This window comes from Salvelinus alpinus, chromosome 5 (genome assembly GCF_045679555.1).
Source record: "Salvelinus alpinus chromosome 5, SLU_Salpinus.1, whole genome shotgun sequence".
NCBI classification, from domain to species: Eukaryota; Metazoa; Chordata; class Actinopteri; order Salmoniformes; family Salmonidae; genus Salvelinus; species Salvelinus alpinus.
In genome coordinates, this window is record NC_092090.1 from 40,505,146 (window position 1) to 40,526,264 (window position 21,119).

Consider the following 21,119-nt stretch of genomic DNA (forward strand, 5'->3'; position numbering starts at 1 on the left):
GAGATACAGAGGAAGAGAAGAGAGGGAGAGAGATACAGAGGAAGAGAAGAGAGGGAGAGAGTTACAGAGGAAGAGAAGAGAGGGAGAGAGATACAGAGGAAGAGAAGAGAGGGAGAGAGTTACAGAGGAAGAGAAGAGAGGGAGAGAGTTACAGAGGAAGAGAATAGAGGGAGAGAGATACAGAGGAAGAGAAGAGAGGGAGAGAGTTACAGAGGAAGAGAAGAGAGGGAGAGAGTTACAGAGGAAGAGAAGAGAGGGAGAGAGATACAGAGGAAGAGAAGAGAGGGGGAGAGTTACAGAGGAAGAGAAGAGAGGGAGAGAGTTACAGAGGAAGAGAAGAGAGGGAGAGAGATACAGAGGAAGAGAATAGAGGGAGAGAGATACAGAGGAAGAGAAGAGAGGGAGAGAGTTACAGAGGAAGAGAAGAGAGGGAGAGAGTTACAGAGGAAGAGAAGAGAGGGAGAGAGATACAGAGGAAGAGAAGAGAGGGAGAGAGTTACAGAGGAAGAGAATAGAGGGAGAGAGTTACAGAGGAAGAGAAGAGAGGGAGAGAGTTACAGAGGAAGAGAAGAGAGGGAGAGAGATACAGAGGAAGAGAAGAGAGGGAGAGAGTTACAGAGGAAGAGAAGAGAGGGAGAGAGATACAGAGGAAGAGAAGAGAGGGAGAGAGATACAGAGGAAGAGAAGAGAGGGGGAGAGTTACAGAGGAAGAGAAGAGAGGGAGAGAGATACAGAGGAAGAGAAGAGAGGGAGAGAGATACAGAGGGAGAGAAGAGAGGGAGAGAGTTACAGAGGAAGAGAAGAGAGGGAGAGAGATACAGAGAAAGAGAAGAGAGGGAGAGAGATACAGAGGAAGAGAAGAGAGGGAGAGAGTTACAGAGGAAGAGAAGAGAGGGAGAGAGATACAGAGAAAGAGAAGAGAGGGAGAGAGATACAGAGGAAGAGAAGAGAGGGAGAGAGTTACAGAGGAAGAGAAGAGAGGGAGAGAGTTACAGAGGAAGAGAAGAGAGGGAGAGAGATACAGAGAAAGAGAAGAGAGGGAGAGAGTTACAGAGGAAGAGAAGAGAGGGAGAGAGTTACAGAGGAAGAGAAGAGAGGGAGAGAGAGAGATACAGAGGAAGAGAAGAGAGGGAGAGAGATACAGAGGAAGATAGAGAGGGAGAGAGATACAGAGGAAGAGAAGAGAGGGAGAGAGATACAGAGGAAGAGAAGAGAGGGAGAGAGTTACAGAGGAAGAGAAGAGAGGGAGAGAGATACAGAGGAAGAGAAGAGAGGGAGAGAGATACAGAGGAAGAGAAGAGAGGGAGAGAGTTACAGAGGAAGAGAAGAGAGGGAGAGAGATACAGAGGGAGAGAAGAGAGGGAGAGAGATACAGAGGAAGAGAAGAGAGGGAGAGAGATACAGAGGAAGAGAAGAGAGGGAGAGAGTTACAGAGGAAGATAGAGAGGGAGAGAGATACAGAGGAAGAGAAGAGAGGGAGAGAGATACAGAGGAAGAGAAGAGAGGGAGAGAGTTACAGAGGAAGAGAAGAGAGGGAAAGAGATACAGAGGAAGAGAATAGAGGGAGAGAGATACAGAGGAAGAGAAGAGAGGGAGAGAGATACAGAGGAAGAGAAGAGAGGGAGAGAGATACAGAGGAAGAGAAGAGAGGGAGAGAGTTACAGAGGAAGATAGAGAGGGAGAGAGATACAGAGGAAGAGAAGAGAGGGAGAGAGATACAGAGGAAGAGAAGAGAGGGAGAGAGATACAGAGGAAGAGAAGAGAGGGAGAGAGTTACAGAGGAAGAGAAGAGAGGGAGAGAGATACAGAGGAAGAGAAGAGAGGGAGAGAGATACAGAGAAAGAGAAGAGAGGGAGAGAGTTACAGAGGAAGAGAAGAGAGGGAGAGAGTTACAGAGGAAGAGAAGAGAGGGAGAGAGATACAGAGGAAGAGAAGAGAGGGAGAGAGATACAGAGAAAGAGAAGAGAGGGAGAGAGTTACAGAGGAAGAGAAGAGAGGGAGAGAGTTACAGAGGAAGAGAAGAGAGGGAGAGAGATACAGAGGAAGAGAAGAGAGGGAGAGAGTTACAGAGGAAGAGAAGAGAGGGAGAGAGATACAGAGAAAGAGAAGAGAGGGAGAGAGATACAGAGGAAGAGAAGAGAGGGAGAGAGTTACAGAGGAAGAGAAGAGAGGGAGAGAGATACAGAGAAAGAGAAGAGAGGGAGAGAGATACAGAGGAAGAGAAGAGAGGGAGAGAGATACAGAGAAAGAGAAGAGAGGGAGAGAGTTACAGAGGAAGAGAAGAGAGGGAGAGAGTTACAGAGGAAGAGAAGAGAGGGAGAGAGATACAGAGAAAGAGAAGAGAGGGAGAGAGATACAGAGGAAGAGAAGAGAGGGAGAGAGTTACAGAGGAAGAGAAGAGAGGGAGAGAGTTACAGAGGAAGAGAAGAGAGGGAGAGAGATACAGAGGAAGATAGAGAGGGAGAGAGTTACAGAGGAAGAGAAGAGAGGGAGAGAGATACAGAGGAAGAGAAGAGAGGGGTAGAGATACAGAGGAAGAGAAGAGAGGGAGAGAGATACAGAGGAAGAGAAGAGAGGGAGAGAGTTACAGAGGAAGAGAATAGAGGGAGAGAGTTACAGAGGAAGAGAAGAGAGGGAGAGAGATACAGAGGGAGAGAGTTACAGAGGAAGAGAATAGAGGGAGAGAGTTACAGAGGAAGAGAAGAGAGGGAGAGAGTTACAGAGGAAGAGAAGAGAGGGGGAGAGATACAGAGGAAGAGAAGAGAGGGAGAGAGATACAGAGGAAGAGAATAGAGGGAGAGAGATACAGAGGGAGAGAAGAGAGGGAGAGAGTTACAGAGGAAGAGAAGAGAGGGAGAGAGATACAGAGGAAGAGAAGAGAGGGGGAGAGATACAGAGGGAGAGAAGAGAGGGAGAGAGATACAGAGGAAGAGAAGAGAGGGAGAGAGTTACAGAGGAAGAGAAGAGAGGGAGAGAGATACAGAGGAAGATAGAGAGGGAGAGAGTTACAGAGGAAGAGAAGAGAGGGAGAGAGATACAGAGGAAGAGAAGAGAGGGGGAGAGATACAGAGGAAGAGAAGAGAGGGAGAGAGATACAGAGGAAGAGAAGAGAGGGAGAGAGTTACAGAGGAAGAGAATAGAGGGAGAGAGTTACAGAGGAAGAGAAGAGAGGGAGAGAGATACAGAGGGAGAGAGTTACAGAGGAAGAGAATAGAGGGAGAGAGTTACAGAGGAAGAGAAGAGAGGGAGAGAGTTACAGAGGAAGAGAAGAGAGGGGGAGAGATACAGAGGAAGAGAAGAGAGGGAGAGAGATACAGAGGAAGAGAATAGAGGGAGAGAGATACAGAGGGAGAGAAGAGAGGGAGAGAGTTACAGAGGAAGAGAAGAGAGGGAGAGAGATACAGAGGAAGAGAAGAGAGGGGGAGAGATACAGAGGGAGAGAAGAGAGGGAGAGAGTTACAGAGGAAGAGAAGAGAGGGGGAGAGATACAGAGGAAGAGAAGAGAGGGAGAGAGTGAGAATGAAAGACGAGGTGAGGAGGATGGAGAATATGTGAGGGTAGTGGAAGAAGAGGGATGCAATGGGGGAAACAAGCCTCTGGGTGTGTGTGTGGGTGTGTGTGTGTGTGTGTGTGTGTGTGTGTGTGTGTGTGTGTGTGTGTGTGTGTGTGTGTGTGTGTGTGTGTGTGTGTGTGTGTGTGTGTGTGTGTGTGTGTGTGTGTGTGTGTGTGTGTGTGTGTGTGTGTGTGTGTGTGTGTGTGTGTGTGTGTGCCCTGGAGGAGGCCATCAGAGAGCTCAGTCTCAGAGCTCAGTGCGTTTATGTGGAAAGTGCTCCTGTCTCCTCACATCAATGTGCACAGCCTCCACCCTTTCACAGTGTATTTCTCCCCTTTAGTTATCACTCTCTCCTTTCCTCCTTCATGTAGGTTTCCCATCTCTTTCTTTCATATCTCATTTTCTTCTCTCTCAGTCTCCATCTCACCATTGTCTCGCTCGCTCGCTCTCCCTCACCTCTTCCTCTCTAACTCTCTCCCTCACCTCTTCCTATGTAACTCTCTCCCTCACCTCTTCCTCTGTAACTCAATTCAATTCAATTCAATTCAAGGGGCTTTATTGGCATGGGAAACATGTGTTAACATTGCCAAAGCAAGTGAGGTAGGTAATATACAAAAGTCAAATAAATCTCCCTCACCTCTTCCTCTCTAACTCTCTCCCTCACCTCTTCCTCTGTAACACTCTCCCTCACCTCTTCCTCTGTAACACTCTCCCTCACCCTTCCTCTGTAACTCTCTCCCTCACCTCTTCCTCTGTAACTCTCTCCCTCACCTCTTCCTCTGTAACACTCTCCCTCACCCTTCCTCTGTAACTCTCTCCCTCACCTCTTCCTCTGTAACACTCTCCCTCACCTCTTCCTCTCTAACTCTCTCCCTCACCCTTCCTCTGTAACTCTCTCCCTCACCTCTTCCTCTGTAACTCTCTCCCTCACCTCTTCCTCTGTAATTCTCTCCCTCACCTCTTCCTCTGTAACACTCTCCCTCACCTCTTCCTCTGTAACTCTCTCCCTCACCTCTTCCTCTGTAACACTCTCCCTCACCTCTTCCTCTGTAACTCTCTCCCTCACCTCTTCCTCTGTAATTCTCTCCCTCACCTCTTCCTCTGTAACTCTCTCCCTCACCTCTTCCTCTGTAACTCTCTCCCTCACCTCTTCCTCTGTAACTCTCTCCCTCACCTCTTCCTCTGTAACACTCTCCCTCACCTCTTTCTCTGTAACTCTCTCCCTCACCTCTTCCTCTGTAACACTCTCCCTCACCTCTTCCTCTGTAACACTCTCCCTCACCTCTTCCTCTGTAACACTCTCCCTCACCTCTTCCTCTGTAACTCTCTCCCTCACCTCTTCCTCTGTAACTCTCTCCCTCACCTCTTCCTCTGTAACTCTCTCCTTCACCTCTTCCTCTGTAACTCTCTCCCTCACCTCTTCCTCTGTAACTCTCTCCCTCACCTCTTCCTCTGTAACTCTCTCCCTCACCTCTTCCTCTGTAATTCTCTCCCTCACCTCTTCCTCTGTAACTCTCTCCCTCACCTCTTCCTCTGTAACTCTCTCCCTCACCTCTTCCTATGTAACTCTCTCCCGCACCTCTTCCTCTGTAACTCTCTCCCTCACCTCTTCCTCTGTAATTCTCTCCCTCACCTCTTCCTCTGAAGTCCCTCTTTCTTTATCCCTCTCTCATTCTACCTCCATCCTCCTCTTCATCCCTCTCTCATTCTACCTCCATCCTCCTCTTCATCCCTCTCTCGTTCTACCTCCATCCTCCTCTTCATCCCTCTCTCGTTCTACCTCCATCCTCCTCTTCATCCCTCTCTCCTCTTGCTGTGTACGTTTAGCGATGAGGCCCCTCCTGTCGTTTAACTCATCCCTCTCTCCGTCTCTCCTCAGAGATGAACCCTCCCACACCTCACAGTAAACAATCTTTCACCGGGGCTTGGCCAAAAGTCTGTTACACGCACATACACGGCACCGAGCCAACGCAGGACATTTTAGGGGACAGACATGTCTCTCTCTCTCACACACACACGGTTCCTGTGTTACAACACATCAGGGTCAGCAGTCTAATATCACACAGGAAACAGGAAGTGCGGATAAGAACCTGCTGAGTTAAGGAGACACGTTCTGTCAGAGCAGCTTAGGGCCCACCTGCCTTGGTGTCTGTAATTATCTCTGGCCCTCTGTGTGGCCTTATCACATGGAAAATAAATGAACTCATCAAATTAAATGATAAAATATATATATACTGTATATGACAAAGCTGTAAAACATGATTCTTATTACAAACCATCAACTCAGTGAATATTGCTGTTTAATATGAGGGTTTCAGCATGAAACATCCCTTATACCTTCTGACACACTTCTATTTATTTGACTATGTCAATATCTATTTGTTGTCCATTTATTGCTGTCAAACTGGTGGCAGTTGTGAAAAAAGTAGTTGGAATAGATAGTGAATAGATAGTGAATAGATAGTGAATAGATAGTGAATAGATAGCGAATAGATACTGAATAGATAGTGAATAGATAGTGAATAGATAGTGAATAGATAGTGAATAGATACTGAATAGATAGTGAATAGATAGTGAATAGATAGTGAATAGATACTGAATAGATACTGAATAGATACTGAATAGATAGTGAATAGATAGTGAATAGATACTGAATAGATAGTGAATAGATAGTGAATAGATAGTGAATAGATACTGAATAGATAGTGAATAGATAGTGAATAGATAGTGAATAGATAGTGAATAGATAGTGAATAGATACTGAATAGATACTGAATAGATAGTGAATAGATAGTGAATAGATAGTGAATAGATAGTGAATAGATAGTGAATAGATACTGAATAGATACTGAATAGATACTGAATAGATACTGAATAGATACTGCTTCACTAGGTTCAGTCAAACTTAGCAGAGGCATGAACGTCAGAACATACACTGGCAGGAACTCCCTCTTACTTTAAAACCCACAGAACTGAAACACATCCAGAGTGTGAAAGGAACTTCTGCTGAAATCATTTTCATGACTAGAAAGCTGCTATGAGGAAGTACACACCACATCCCACGAGGCTTTGATAACAATCCTATCCTGCTGTTGGGAGTGACACAATGCCAGGAAAGCCATCCACGCATAACTTCACAGTACGTCAGATAACCTAAACAGTATTCAAATACCACACAACAGGATAAACAATGGATGAACCAGACAACGTGTATCAGGTAACCGTTGCAAATGTAAAGAAAGAGACAGAAGGAGAACAGAGAGAGTAGAGAGAGGAGGAGGAGAGAGTAGAGAGAGGAGGAGAAAGGTAGAGAGAGGAGGAGAAAGGTAGAGAGAGGAGGAGAAAGGTAGAGAGAGGAGGAGAAAGGTAGAGAGAGGAGGAGAAAGGTAGAGAGAGGAGGAGAAAGGTAGAGAGAGGAGGAGGAGAGAGTAGAGAGATGAGGAGAAAGGTAGAGAGTGGAGGAGAAAGGTAGAGAGAGGAGGAGAAAGGTAGAGAGAGGAGGAGAAAGGTAGAGAGAGGAGGAGAAAGGTAGAGAGAGGAGGAGGAGAGAGTAGAGAGATGAGGAGAAAGGTAGAGAGTGGAGGAGAAAGGTAGAGAGAGGAGGAGAAAGGTAGAGAGAGGAGGAGAAAGGTAGAGAGAGGAGGAGAGGGTAGAGAGAGGAGGAGAAAGGTAGAGAGAGGAGGAGAAAGGTAGAGAGAGGAGGAGAAAGGTAGAGAGAGGAGGAGAAAGGTAGAGAGAGGAGGAGAAACGTAGAGAGAGGAGGAAAAACGTAGAGAGAGGAGGCGAAAGGTAGAGAGAGGAGGAGAAAGGTAGAGAGAGGAGGAGAAAGGTAGAGAGAGGAGGAGAAATGTAGAGAGAGGAGGAGAAAGGTAGAGAGAGGAGGAGAAAGGTAGAGAGAGGAGGAGAAAGGTAGAGAGAGGAGAAGAAAGGTAGAGAGAGGAGGAGAAAGGTAGAGAGAGGAGGAGAAAGGTAGAGAGAGGAGGAGAAAGGTAGAGAGAGGAGGAGAAAGGTAGAGAGAGGAGGAGAAAGGTAGAGAGAGGAGGAGAAAGGTAGAGAGAGGAGGAGAAAGGTAGAGAGAGGAGGAGAAAGGTAGAGAGAGGAGGAGAAAGGTAGAGAGAGGAGGAGAAAGGTAGAGAGAGGAGGAGAAAGGTAGAGAGAGGAGGAGAAAGGTAGAGAGAGGAGGAGAAAGGTAGAGAGAGGAGGAGAAAGGTAGAGAGAGGAGGAGAAAGGTAGAGAGAGGAGGAGAAAGGTAGAGAGAGGAGGAGAAAGGTAGAGAGAGGAGGAGAAAGGTAGAGAGAAGAGGAGAAAGGTAGAGAGAGGAGGAGAAAGGTAGAGAGAGGAGGAGAAAGGTAGGTCGGGGTAGAAGAAATACTGTAAGAGAGCAAATAAAAGACAATGGAAGAATTTGTGCAGCACAAAAAACCTAGGAGTGAGAGGTAATTAATTCTAACAAACACACAATAGAACGTTTTGGTGGGGACAGAGGGCAGGAGCAGGGGTTGGATGTCAGGGGTCAGAGGTTAGAAGTCAAGGTACTTACTGGAAGGTGGGCGGTCTCCTCTCTCTGGCTCCAGGGTGGGGGGTAGAGAAGGGGTGTGGCCAACCCCAGGTTCCGTTGATTGTGATTCGCTCACTGCTGATGTCTGTACGGCAGAATCCGCCTCCTTGCTGACTCTGGCCACGACCTCAATCACACTGGATGTCTGGAAGAGACAAAGATGATGACGTCCAAATATAGAAGAGGAAGAGGTTTCCACAGCACATGGCATATCTACGTCACAGTCACCAAACATTACAGACAGTTTTAACTAAGTTCGTCCCACTTTCAGACAGCTCAGCAACAAAGCCATCGACTTCAAAGCCATCCTGCTACAGTGCTTGGCTAGTGTCATTAACTACTCTAGTGCCCTGTCGAGAGAGAGAGAGACAGAGAGCGAGAGAGAGAGCGAGAGAGAGAGAGAGAGAGAGAGAGAGAGAGAGAGAGAGAGAGAGAGAGAGAGAGAGAGAGAGAGAGAGAGAGAGAGAGAGAGAGAGAGAGAGAGAGAGAGAGAGAGAGAGAGAGAGAGAGAGAGTGTAATATAGTACCATTAACAACTCAGGTGCCTTGTCTTCCGGGGGACCGTTTTTAGCAGCTGTCACAGCTTTGATATAAACGGCTATAAAAAGCCAACTAGGGGCTATCCAGCAAAGACACGACCCTTACTGAAGTGACAGAGCCTTGACAGAGACAAAGACAGAAGGAGAGAGAGAGGGACAGAGAGACAGCTCAGGTCTCTTTAGATGCGCTTCACACTGCTCCTCTCCTCTTCCGAGACGGAGCGAGGGATGAGCATTCAAGCAGGAGCGGAAGGGCTGACCATGAAAGAAGAGGGAAGAACAGAGGGAAGCTGTCAGAGGAGGAGGAGAAGAGGAGGAGGAGAGGAAAGGTGGGTAGAGGACTTAAAAGAGGCTGTGATGGCTCCTTCCATTGACAAGTGGAAGAGACAGGCGGGGACGGCGACGCACGTCTCCAGACAACAACACAGCGCTGGTCACAGGGCCTTATGAAATAAACATAGCTCTCAGCAGGAGACAGAGAGACAGACAGGGAGATGGAGAGATAGATAGGGAGATGGAGCAGAGAGACAGGGAGACAGACAGAGAGACAGGGAGACAGACAGAGAGACAGGGAGACAGACAGAGAGATAGATATGGAGATGGAGCAGAGAGACAGGGAGACAGATAGAGAGACAGACAGGGAGACAGACAGATAGACAGGGAGACAGACAGAGAGCTAGATAGGGAGATGGAGCTGAGAGACAGGGAGACAGACAGAGAGACAGGGAGACAGAGAGAGATAGATAGATAGGGAGATGGAGCAGAGAGACAGGGAGACAGACAGATAGACAGGGAGACAGACAGAGAGATAGATAGGGAGATGGAGTTGAGAGACAGGGAGACAGGCAGAGAGACAGGGAGACAGAGAGAGAGATACACAGGGAGATGGAGCAGAGAGACAGGGAGACATACATAGAGACAGGGAGACAGAGAGAGAGATAGACAAGGAGATGGAGCAGAGAGACAGGGAGACAGACAGAGAGACAGGGAGACAGACAGAGAGATAGATAGGGAGAAGAAGCAGAGAGACAGGGAGACAGACAGAGATACAGGGAGACAGACAGAGAAACAGGGAGACAGACAGAGAGACAGGGAGACAGACAGAGAGGTAGATAGGGAGATGGAGCAGAGAGACAGGGAGACAGACAGAGAGACAGGGAGACAGACAGAGAGATAGATAGGGAGATGGAGAAGAGAGACAGGGAGACAGATAGGGAGACAGGGAGACAGAGAGAGAGATAGACAGGGAGATGGAGCAGAGAGACAGGGAGACATACAGAGAGACAGGGAGACAGGGAGACAGACAGAGAGATAGATAGGGAGATGGAGCAGAGAGACAGGGAGACAGACAGAGATACAGGGAGACAGACAGAGAGATAGATAGGGAGATGGAGCAGAGAGACAGGGAGACAGACAGAGATACAGGGAGACAGACAGAGAGACAGGGAGACAGACAGAGAGACAGGGAGACAGACAGAGAGGTAGATAGGGAGATGGAGCAGAGAGACAGGGAGGCAGACAGAGAGACAGACAGAGAGATATACAGGGAGATGGAACAGAGAGACAGGGAGACAGAGAGACAGGGAGACAGAGAGAGAGACAGAGAGGAGCAGAGAGACAGGGAGACAGAGAGAGAGAGATAGATAGGGAGATGGAGCAGAGAGACAGGGAGGCAGATAGGGAGATGTAGCAGAGAGACAGGGAGACAGACAGAGAGATAGACAGGGAGATGGAGCAGAGAGACAGGGAGACAGACAGACAGAGAGACAGACAGAGAGATAGACAGGGAGATGGAGCAGAGAGACAGGGAGACAGACAGACAGAGAGACAGACAGAGAGATAGACAGGGAGATGGAGCAGAGAGACAGGGAGACAGACAGAGAGACAGGGAGACAGACAGGGAGATGGACAGAGAGACAGGGAGAGGGAGAGTGTGTGTGGTAAGGACGTATTTTGAGGAAGAAGATTTTTTGCAATACTTGCACAAACCCACAGTAGCTTTCCAGTGTTTATGCTGCAGTACAGGAACGCACACACACACACACACACACACACACACACACACACACACACACACACACACACACACACACACACACACACACACACACACACACACACACACACACACACACACACACACACACACACACACACACACACACAAATAAACACAAAGTTACACAGACAGAAAAAAACACATCTTGGCTGTGTGCCCAAACTAAAAGCACCTGCTGCTCTTAGCTAATTGTTTGTTTGGAAGTTCCCTTTTCAACCGCCTCACCCCACCCCCCCTCCCCCCCACACCTCACCTCTATCTCCTTCCCACTCCTAACCGCTACCCACCGCCTCTTCAAGCCTGTGCAGCAACCTCAAAGTAAACGGCAGTTTAAAGTCATTGAAACAGACCTCACCCCTAATCTGTCTCTTTATTCATAGTAACAATACAGTCTACATCACCCTCCTATACAAACTGCAGTGGGGAGACTAGACCACACAAACCTTTCTGGAAGAGAGAGTGTGTGTGTGTGTGTGTGTGTGTGTGTGTGTGTGTGTGTGTCTGTGTGTGTGTGTCTGTGTGTGTGTGTGTGTGTGTGTGTGTGTGTGTGTGTGTGTGTGTGTGTGTGTGTGTGTGTGTGTGTGTGTGTGTGTGTGTGTGTGTGTGTGTGTGTGTGTGTGTGTGTGTGTGTGTGTGTGTGTGTGTGTGTGTGTGTGTGTGTGTGTGTGTGTGTGTGTGTGTGTGTGTGTGAAGTCAGGATGACCCCCCTGCCCACAGAATCCAGCAATATACTGTAATAACATGTTATTTGCCTCTGTTCTATTTTCTCTACTGTCTATGCCAGCCTCCACACAATGCTTGGAGCACCTACTCTCCTGTCTCACTGGGCAATGTGTGTGTGTGTTGAAATATTTTCAGGTAAATAGTCATGTCTGAGTCTAGGGATCATCTTCTCCCATACAGATACACAAACACACACTCAGCCAGACTGAGTCCTAACCCCCGAGTCTTCTCTCTCTCCTGAGTCTGAAAGTCTGTTTGAAGAGCTCATTTAACACTTTTCCTCTCCTTCCCTCTCTTGGAGAGGGAACATGGTCAGGAGAGGGAACATGGTCAGGGTGTGTACTGTTTTCTCAGGTCACTGACCCCAGGCCTGTATTATAGATCTCATATTACTGCTTCCATTCTCTAGAACAGATGGTTGAGAAACACCACAGAGCAGATTTGCCTTCAAGTACAAGGTAAGACGGCAAGCCCTTCCAGTATGTCTGTGTTGGTGTTCTGTATAATCATGTAGTTAGTGAGTTACTGTTACATTCTCTCTACTACTGGGACTGACGGGAAGCAGGGAGGTCAATTACACTACTGGGACTGACGGGAAGCAGGGAGGTCAATTACACTACTGGGACTGACGGGAAGCAGGGAGATCAATTACACTACTGGGACTGACGGGAAGCAGGGAGGACAATTACACTACTGGGACTGACGGGAAGCAGGGAGGACAATTACACTACTGGGACTGACGGGAAGCAGGGAGGACAATTACACTACTGGGACTGACGGGAAGCAGGGAGGACAATTACACTACTGGGACTGACGGGAAACAGGGAGATCAATTACACTACTGGGACTGACGGGAAGCAGGGAGATCAATTACACTACTGGGACTGACGGGAAGCAGGGAGATCAATTACACTACTGGGACTGACGGGAAGCAGGGAGATCAATTACACTACTGGGACTGACGGGAAGCAAGGAGGACAATTACACTACTGGGACTGACGGGAAGCAGGGAGGACAATTACACTACTGGGACTGACGGGAAGAAGGGAGATCAATTACACTACTGGGACTGACGGGAAGCAGGGAGATCAATTACACTAATGGGACTGACGGGAAGCAGGGAGGACAATTACACTACTGGGACTGACGGGAAGCAGGGAGGACAATTACACTACTGGGACTGACGGGAAGCAGGGAGGACAATTACACTACTGGGACTGACGGGAAGCAGGGAGGACAATTACACTACTGGGACTGACGGGAAGCAGGGAGGACAATTACACTACTGGGACTGACGGGAAGCAGGGAGATCAATTACACTAATGGGACTGACGGGAAGCAGGGAGGACAATTACACTACTGGGACTGACGGGAAGCAGGGAGGACAATTACACTACTGGGACTGACGGGAAGCAGGGAGGACAATTACACTACTGGGACTGACGGGAAGCAGGGAGGACAATTACACTACTGGGACTGACGGGAAGCAGGGAGGACAATTACACTACTGGGACTGACGGGAAGCAGGGAGGACAATTACACTACTGGGACTGACGGGAAGCAGGGAGGTCAATTACACTACTGGGACTGACGGGAAGCAGGGAGGTCAATTACACTACTGGGACTGACGGAAAGCAGGGAGGTCAATTACACTACTGGGACTGACGGGAAGCAGGGAGGTCAATTACACTACTGGGACTGACGGGAAGCAGGGAGGACAATTACACTACTGGGACTGACGGGAAGCAGGGAGGACAATTACACTACTGGGACTGACGGGAAGCAGGGAGATCAATTACACTACTGGGACTGACGGGAAGCAAGGAGGTCAATTACACTACTGGGACTGACGGGAAGCAGGGAGGACAATTACACTACTGGGACTGACGGGAAGCAGGGAGGACAATTACACTACTGGGACTGACGGGAAGCAGGGAGGACAATTACACTACTGGGACTGATGGGAAGCAGGGAGGTCAATTACACTACTGGGACTGACGGGAAGCAGGGAGGTCAATTACACTACTGGGACTGACGGGAAGCAGGGAGGACAATTACACTACTGGGACTGACGGGAAGCAGGGAGGACAATTACACTACTGGGACTGACGGGAAGCAGGGAGGTCAATTACACTACTGGGACTGACGGGAAGCAGGGAGGTCAATTACACTACTGGGACTGACGGGAAGCAGGGAGGTCAATTACAATACTGGGACTGATGGGAAGCAGGGAGGTCAATTACACTACTGGGACTGACGGGAAGCAAGGAGGACAATTACACTACTGGGACTGACGGGAAGCAAGGAGGTCAATTACACTACTGGGACTGACGGGAAGCAAGGAGGTCAATTACACTACTGGGACTGACGGGAAGCAGGGAGGTCAATTACACTACTGGGACTGACGGGAAGCAATCAGGACAATTACACTACTGGTACTGACGGGAAGCAAGGAGGTCAATTACACTACTGGGACTGACGGGAAGCAGGGAGGTCAATTACACTACTGGGACTGACGGGAAGCAATCAGGACAATTACACTACTGGTACTGACGGGAAGCAAGGAGGACAATTACACTACTGGGACTGACGGGAAGCAAGGAGGTCAATTACACTACTGGGACTGACGGGAAGCAGGGAGGTCAATTACACTACTGGGACTGACGGGAAGCAGGGAGATCAATTACACTACTGGGACTGACGGGAAGCAGGGAGGTCAATTACACTACTGGGACTGACGGGAAGCAGGGAGGACAATTACACTACTGGGACTGACGGGAAGCAGGGAGGTCAATTACACTACTGGGACTGACGGGAAGCAGGGAGGACAATTACACTACTGGGACTGACGGGAAGCAGGGAGGTCAATTACACTACTGGGACTGACGGGAAGCAGGGAGATCAATTACACTACTGGGACTGACGGGAAGCAAGGAGGTCAATTACACTACTGGGACTGACGGGAAGCAGGGAGGTCAATTACACTACTGGGACTGACGGGAGGCAAGGAGGACAATTACACTACTGGGACTGACGGGAAGCAAGGAGGACAATTACACTACTGGGACTGACGGGAAGCAAGGAGGACAATTACACTACTGGGACTGACGGGAAGCAGGGAGGTCAATTACACTACTGGGACTGACGGGAAGCAAGGAGGACAATTACACTACTGGGACTGACGGGAAGCAGGGAGGTCAATTACACTACTGGGACTGACGGGAGGCAAGGAGGACAATTACACTACTGGGACTGACGGGAAGCAAGGAGGACAATTACACTACTGGGACTGACGGGAAGCAAGGAGGACAATTACACTACTGGGACTGACGGGAAGCAGGGAGGTCAATTACACTACTGGGACTGACGGGAAGCAGGGAGATCAATTACACTACTGGGACTGACGGGAAGCAGGGAGATCAATTACACTACTGGGACTGACGGGAAGCAAGGAGGACAATTACACTACTGGGACTGACGGGAAGCAGGGAGGACAATTACACTACTGGGACTGACGGGAAGCAGGGAGGACAATTACACTACTGGGACTGACGGGAGGCAAGGAGGACAATTACACTACTGGGACTGACGGGAAGCAAGGAGGTCAATTACACTACTGGGACTGACGGGAAGCAGGGAGATCAATTACACTACTGGGACTGACGGGAAGCAAGGAGGACAATTACACTACTGGGACTGACGGGAAGCAGGGAGATCAATTACACTACTGGGACTGACGGGAAGCAGGGAGATCAATTACACTACTGGGACTGACGGGAAGCAGGGAGGTCAATTACACTACTGGGACTGACGGGAAGCAGGGAGATCAATTACACTACTGGGACTGACGGGAAGCAAGGAGGACAATTACACTACTGGGACTGACGGGAAGCAGGGAGGACAATTACACTACTGGGACTGATGGGAAGCAGGGAGATCAATTACACTACTGGGACTGACGGGAAGCAGGGAGATCAATTACACTACTGGGACTGACGGGAAGCAGGGAGGTCAATTACACTACTGGGACTGACGGGAAGCAGGGAGATCAATTACACTACTGGGACTGATGGGAAGCAGGGAGGTCAATTACACTACTGGGACTGACGGGAAGCAGGGAGATCAATTACACTACTGGGACTGACGGGAAGCAAGGAGGACAATTACACTACTGGGACTGACGGGAAGCAGGGAGGACAATTACACTACTGGGACTGACGGGAAGCAGGGAGGACAATTACACTACTGGGACTGACGGGAGGCAAGGAGGACAATTACACTACTGGGACTGACGGGAAGCAAGGAGGACAATTACACTACTGGGACTGACGGGAAGCAGGGAGGACAATTACACTACTGGGACTGACGGGAAGCAAGGAGGACAATTACACTACTGGGACTGACGGGAAGCAGGGAGATCAATTACACTACTGGGACTGACGGGAAGCAGGGAGATCAATTACACTACTGGGACTGACGGGAAGCAGGGAGGACAATTACACTACTGGGACTGACGGGAAGCAGGGAGGACAATTACACTACTGGGACTGACGGGAAGCAAGGAGGACAATTACACTACTGGGACTGACGGGAGGCAAGGAGGACAATTACACTACTGGGACTGACGGGAAGCAGGGAGGACAATTACACTACTGGGACTGACGGGAAGCAGGGAGGACAATTACACTACTGGGACTGACGGGAGGCAAGGAGGACAATTACACTACTGGGACTGACGGGAAGCAAGGAGGTCAATTACACTACTGGGACTGACGGGAAGCAAGGAGGTCAATTACACTACTGGGACTGACGGGAAGCAGGGAGGACAATTACACTACTGGGACTGACGGGAAGCAGGGAGGACAATTACACTACTGGGACTGACGGGAAGCAAGGAGGACAATTACACTACTGGGACTGACGGGAAGCAGGGAGATCAATTACACTACTGGGACTGACAGGAGGCAATGAGGACAATTACACTAGTCCCAGTAGGACTGACGGGAAGCAGGGAGATCAATTAACCTACTGGGACTGACGGGAAGCAGGGACATCAATTACACTACTGGGACTGATGGGAAGCAGGGAGATCAGACAAGATGCTGATGGGAACACGTTATTTGACAGTTCTGTCCCCGCCGCCATTCTATAGCTGGTACGACTACTTTAAAATACTCACTTACACATCGTTCTAACTAAATACCAGGTACTGTAAATAGCACATTAGAAAAAAGTGTTACCTAACCAAAGTGTATACAGTGATATACAACTGTGCTTCCCCGCTCTAAAATGAGGGCATTGAAGCTGAGAGCGATGCAGTATATTCTCCTGTTGTTATGTCTGCTAAGTGAGGCTTGTTTTGGAGTTAGAAGTCATTTCCTCTAATTGGAGCAGGAGATGAAGCTAATTAGTGCCAAGGCCGGACACAGAGTAGGCCAGGCAGCCAATCACAGCAACAGGAGCGTGGCCTCATAGGATCACAAGACATTAGCAGCCGAGTGCTGATTCTAACACTGATATGATAAACACAGTCCACAGGGGCTTTGCATGGCAGGAGAGGAGGAGGGAGACAGTGTGTGTATGTGTGTGTGTGTGCATGTACGTGTGTTTATAGGTCTGAGACACTGTCACCACCGCTTTAAGGAGCTGACAGGCGAGAAATCTGTTCAGACGGCTTAATGAATTGAGGGTCTGTGACAGACCCCCCCTCACACAACCCCACGGTCTCATTATCACTTCCTGTGGGTAACACACACACTGCCCTGACCCTCCACCTATGACCCTTTAGAGACAGGCTCTTTCATCACAGAGACACACGTCAATACCGCCGAGCGATATCTGAGATGTAACACCTTATAGATCCAATAAGATCTGCACAGAGGGAGAGGCTCAGACACAGCAGGAAGGGGGGGGGGGGGGGGGGTGTTTGCATGCTTGCGCGTGTGTTTGCCTGTGTACGTGATCATCTATAAACGCTGCCAGACAGGATAAACACTTGAACAAGTCAATATCTCAGTGAGTGGGGGTGCAGAGAGATCAATAGGGACAAATGATGACGCACATGACACGTACACACTATAAATTCTCTGGTGACTATCGATTATGATAGGAAACATTTCCCTTTTTTAAATATACCTTAACCTGTAAAAAGTGGAATATCATCTATTGTACAGATGGTACAGAGTAAGAGTGGCAATGACAGCATTATACAGCCTTTATATACATGACATAAACACTATGCAATGAATATGTTACAAGAGTGTAATGAAACCAACACGTGAGAGAGACACAATAGGGCGTGTTACCAGTGTGATATTATTGCTCAGCTAGCTGAGGATAAACCCCGTCTGTGTCTCCATATTGAAGAAGAGCAGATGAAGCTCTATTTGCCCACAGGCCATGAGTGCTCCATCACATCTCCTCAGAGACCAGATCTATCTGGTGGATCTCTGAAGCTCGACTGACATTCTCTCTAATGATACTGACATTTCCAAGGGCTTTGAGGAGCTCAGCCTTGAGTGGTGGAGAGTTATTGTCTTTCCTATTCACCGTGAAACACTGGGGGAAATGCAGCTCCAACAGTCGTGCCCTGTTTTAGAGCACTTGAAGTGAACCAACCCATCCTGTCTAACTCTAAGAGTGATAACAAAACGTTTGTGTCCTTGGAGAATTTAGACTTTGGGGTTTTCTTTAGTTGTCTCACTGCCTTTGTGTTTTGTTTGTAGAAAATACTGCTGGTGTTGTCACTAGTTGTGTTTTTTTCTCTGGGAGTCGTGAAGTGTCTCGTCTCAGTTTAGGCAGAAAACTCAGAGAGAGAGGGAGATAGATCTGTTTCTCCTGCAGGCTGGCTGGTCGAGCGGACTGACAGAGGCTGACGTCTCACTCCCACTGAGACAGAGCTGGTACAAGGAACTACTCTCCGCTCCTCTATCTTCCGTCTCTTTCTCTCTCCAACATTCCTTCTCTGCACTCTCTCTCTCCATCGCCCTCTCCCCATTACATCTCTCTCTCTCTCTCACTCTCTCTCTCTCTCTCTCTCTCTCTCTCGCTCTCATACCCTGTCCTCTCCCTCTGTCTCCAATGTCTTCTTTTTTCTGCCTGGGTAAACTCTACAGCAGTCCTGTCCTAGCCCAGGGCTCACATTAGACCCAAACACTCTGTAACGCACACGCATGGACACACACACACAACAACCTTCTCCCTGCCTGCTCCTGCTACGCCGTAGGGATGCTCAGGGCCCAGTCACACTTCCTGGGTCAGCCTAGGGCAGAGAGGCAGTGGGCCAGACACAGACACATTGTCCACTAGGACTGATCTGAGGCCATATCTAGAGCAGGCTGGTCATCACCACACACTACAGCCATTTAATCACACACTGGTGGAAGATGAAGGACAGAATGAGAGGAGGAGGATTTTTTACATGTTATTTAACCTTTATTTAACTCGGCAAGTCAGTTAAGAACACATTCTTATTTACAATGACGGCCTACCAAAATAAAATATAAATATAGGACAAAACACACATCACGACAAGAGAGACAACACAACACTACATAAAGAGAGACCTAAGACGACAACATAGCAAGGCAGCAACACATGACAACACAGCATGGTAGCAACACAACATGACAACAACATGGTAGCAACGCAACATGGTAGCAGCACAAAACAGGGTACAAACATTATTGGGCACAGACAACAGCACAAAGGGCAAGAAGGTAGAGACAACAATACATCACTTAAAGCAGCCACCACTGTCAGTAAGAGTGTCCATGATTGAGTCTTTGAATGAAGAGATTGAGATAAAACTGTCCAGTTTGAGTGTTTGTTGCAGCTCGTTCCAGTCGCTAGCTGCAGCGAACTGAAAAGAGGAGCGACCCAGGGATGTGTGTGCTTTGGGGACCTTAAACAGAATGTGACTGGCAGAACGGGTGTTGTATGTGGAGGATGAGGGCTGCAGTAGATATCTCCGATAGGGGGGAGTGAGACCTAAGAGGGTTTTATAAATAAGCATCAACCAGTGGGTCTTGAGACAGGTATACAGAGAAGACCAGTGTCTCTCTCTCTCTCTCTCTCTCTCTCTCTCTCTCTCTCTCTCTCTCTCTCTCTCTCTCTCTCTCTCTCTCTCTCTCTCTCTCTCTCTCTCTCTCTCTCTCTCTCTCTCTCTACATCCATAATGTCTCTCTCAAATTCAAATTCAAGCTGCTTTATTGGCATGAAAAACGTTGTGTCAGTATTGCCAAAGCAACAATGTATACAATATACATTGTAATAAAATTATAAACAATAACAAATAATAATATACAATTAAAATTAAATACAAAAATAACAACAATAAAATGGTAACAGTCAATAGTAGAAATGTAATAAATATAAAAATCTAAATATGGACAATGAAACTATAACTAACATATAACTAAATAACGGTCATCTTCACCATTACATCGGTACTACAACTACAATCATCATTACTACTACTACTACCACCACCATCACTAAACTGCTATCATTACCATTACTACCCATACCACTACTATTTGGAATGATAAACAACAACAATAATAGTAATAACAATATTAGTAATAACAACTAAGTTACTGCTTACTATGCAGATGTTATTATTCAGTGTCCCTCAGGCTATGGCAGGCAAATACATATTTGGCTGCAAGAGGAGCCATTGCTCCTTCGCCCATGAGTATTTTAAATTTTTCCTCTGGGTTTAATAAGTTAAAATTTGGAATAAATGTAGTTATTTCTGTGAATAATGAATCTCTTTGTGAGGAATATTTCTCACAGTAAAGGAGAAAGTGCATCTCTGTTTCTACCTCCCCTGTCGTGCAGTGACCACATACACTCTCCTCTTTGGGTAGCCATGTCTTTTTATGTCTGCCGCTTTCTATTGCCAATCGGTGGTCACTCAGCCTGTACTTGGTAAGGATCTGTCTCTGCTTCGTATCTCTGACAAAGTAGAGATGATCAGCCAATTCATATTCTCTGTTTAGGGTCAGATAGCAATTTAGTCGGCTTTGGGATTTTGTTTCGTTTTCCAATGTTGTAAATATGAGACCTTTGATTGGTTCATGATTTTGTTTATTGGAATTCTTTCTTTTGAAGCAGTGCTGGTGTCAGCTTGGTTGGTTAGGTCCAACACCAGCTGACTGAGAGGGCTCGTTTCTGGGCTCAGCTCTTGGGTTTGAAGTGCTTTAAATTGCAGACTTGAATTTGGACTTGAATCTAGACGTAGCCAAAATTGTAATGATATTTTCTGTATTTTCATTACCACTGGAAAGCGTCCCAATTCTGGCCTACATGCATTAGTTGGTGTATTTCTCTGGACTTGTAGGATTTTCCGACAGAATTCTGCATGTAGGGCTTCAATTGGATGTTTGTCCCACATTTTAAAGTCCAGTTTATTGAGTGGCCCCCAAACCTCACTTCCGTAAAGAGCTATTGGTAGGATTACACTGTCAAATATTTTGGTCCAAATTCTAATTGGGATGTTGATTTTGAATAATTTCATTTTTATTGCATACAATGCTCTGCGGGCTATTTCTTTGAGTGCATTCACTGCCATATTAAAGTTTCCCGATGCAGATATGGTCAGACCAAGGTAGGTGTAATTTTTAGTGTGTTCAATTATGGTGTTGTTCAGGGTGAATTTATATTTGTGTTTCTGAGATCTGTTTT

General features: G+C 47.8%; 1 protein-coding gene across 2 annotated transcripts in view; it reads right to left on the reverse strand.

The window, feature by feature from the left end:
• The window catches only part of gse1b (Gse1 coiled-coil protein b), a 418,460-nt gene that overhangs the window by 298,863 nt on the left and 98,478 nt on the right, over positions 1–21,119 (reverse strand). For both annotated transcript variants that reach the window (XM_071401917.1, XM_071401916.1), the window contains exon 2: positions 8,094–8,256. In XM_071401917.1, coding sequence (XP_071258018.1) covers positions 8,094–8,256 — 163 coding nt within the window. The remainder of the gene's footprint in view (positions 1–8,093; positions 8,257–21,119) is intronic.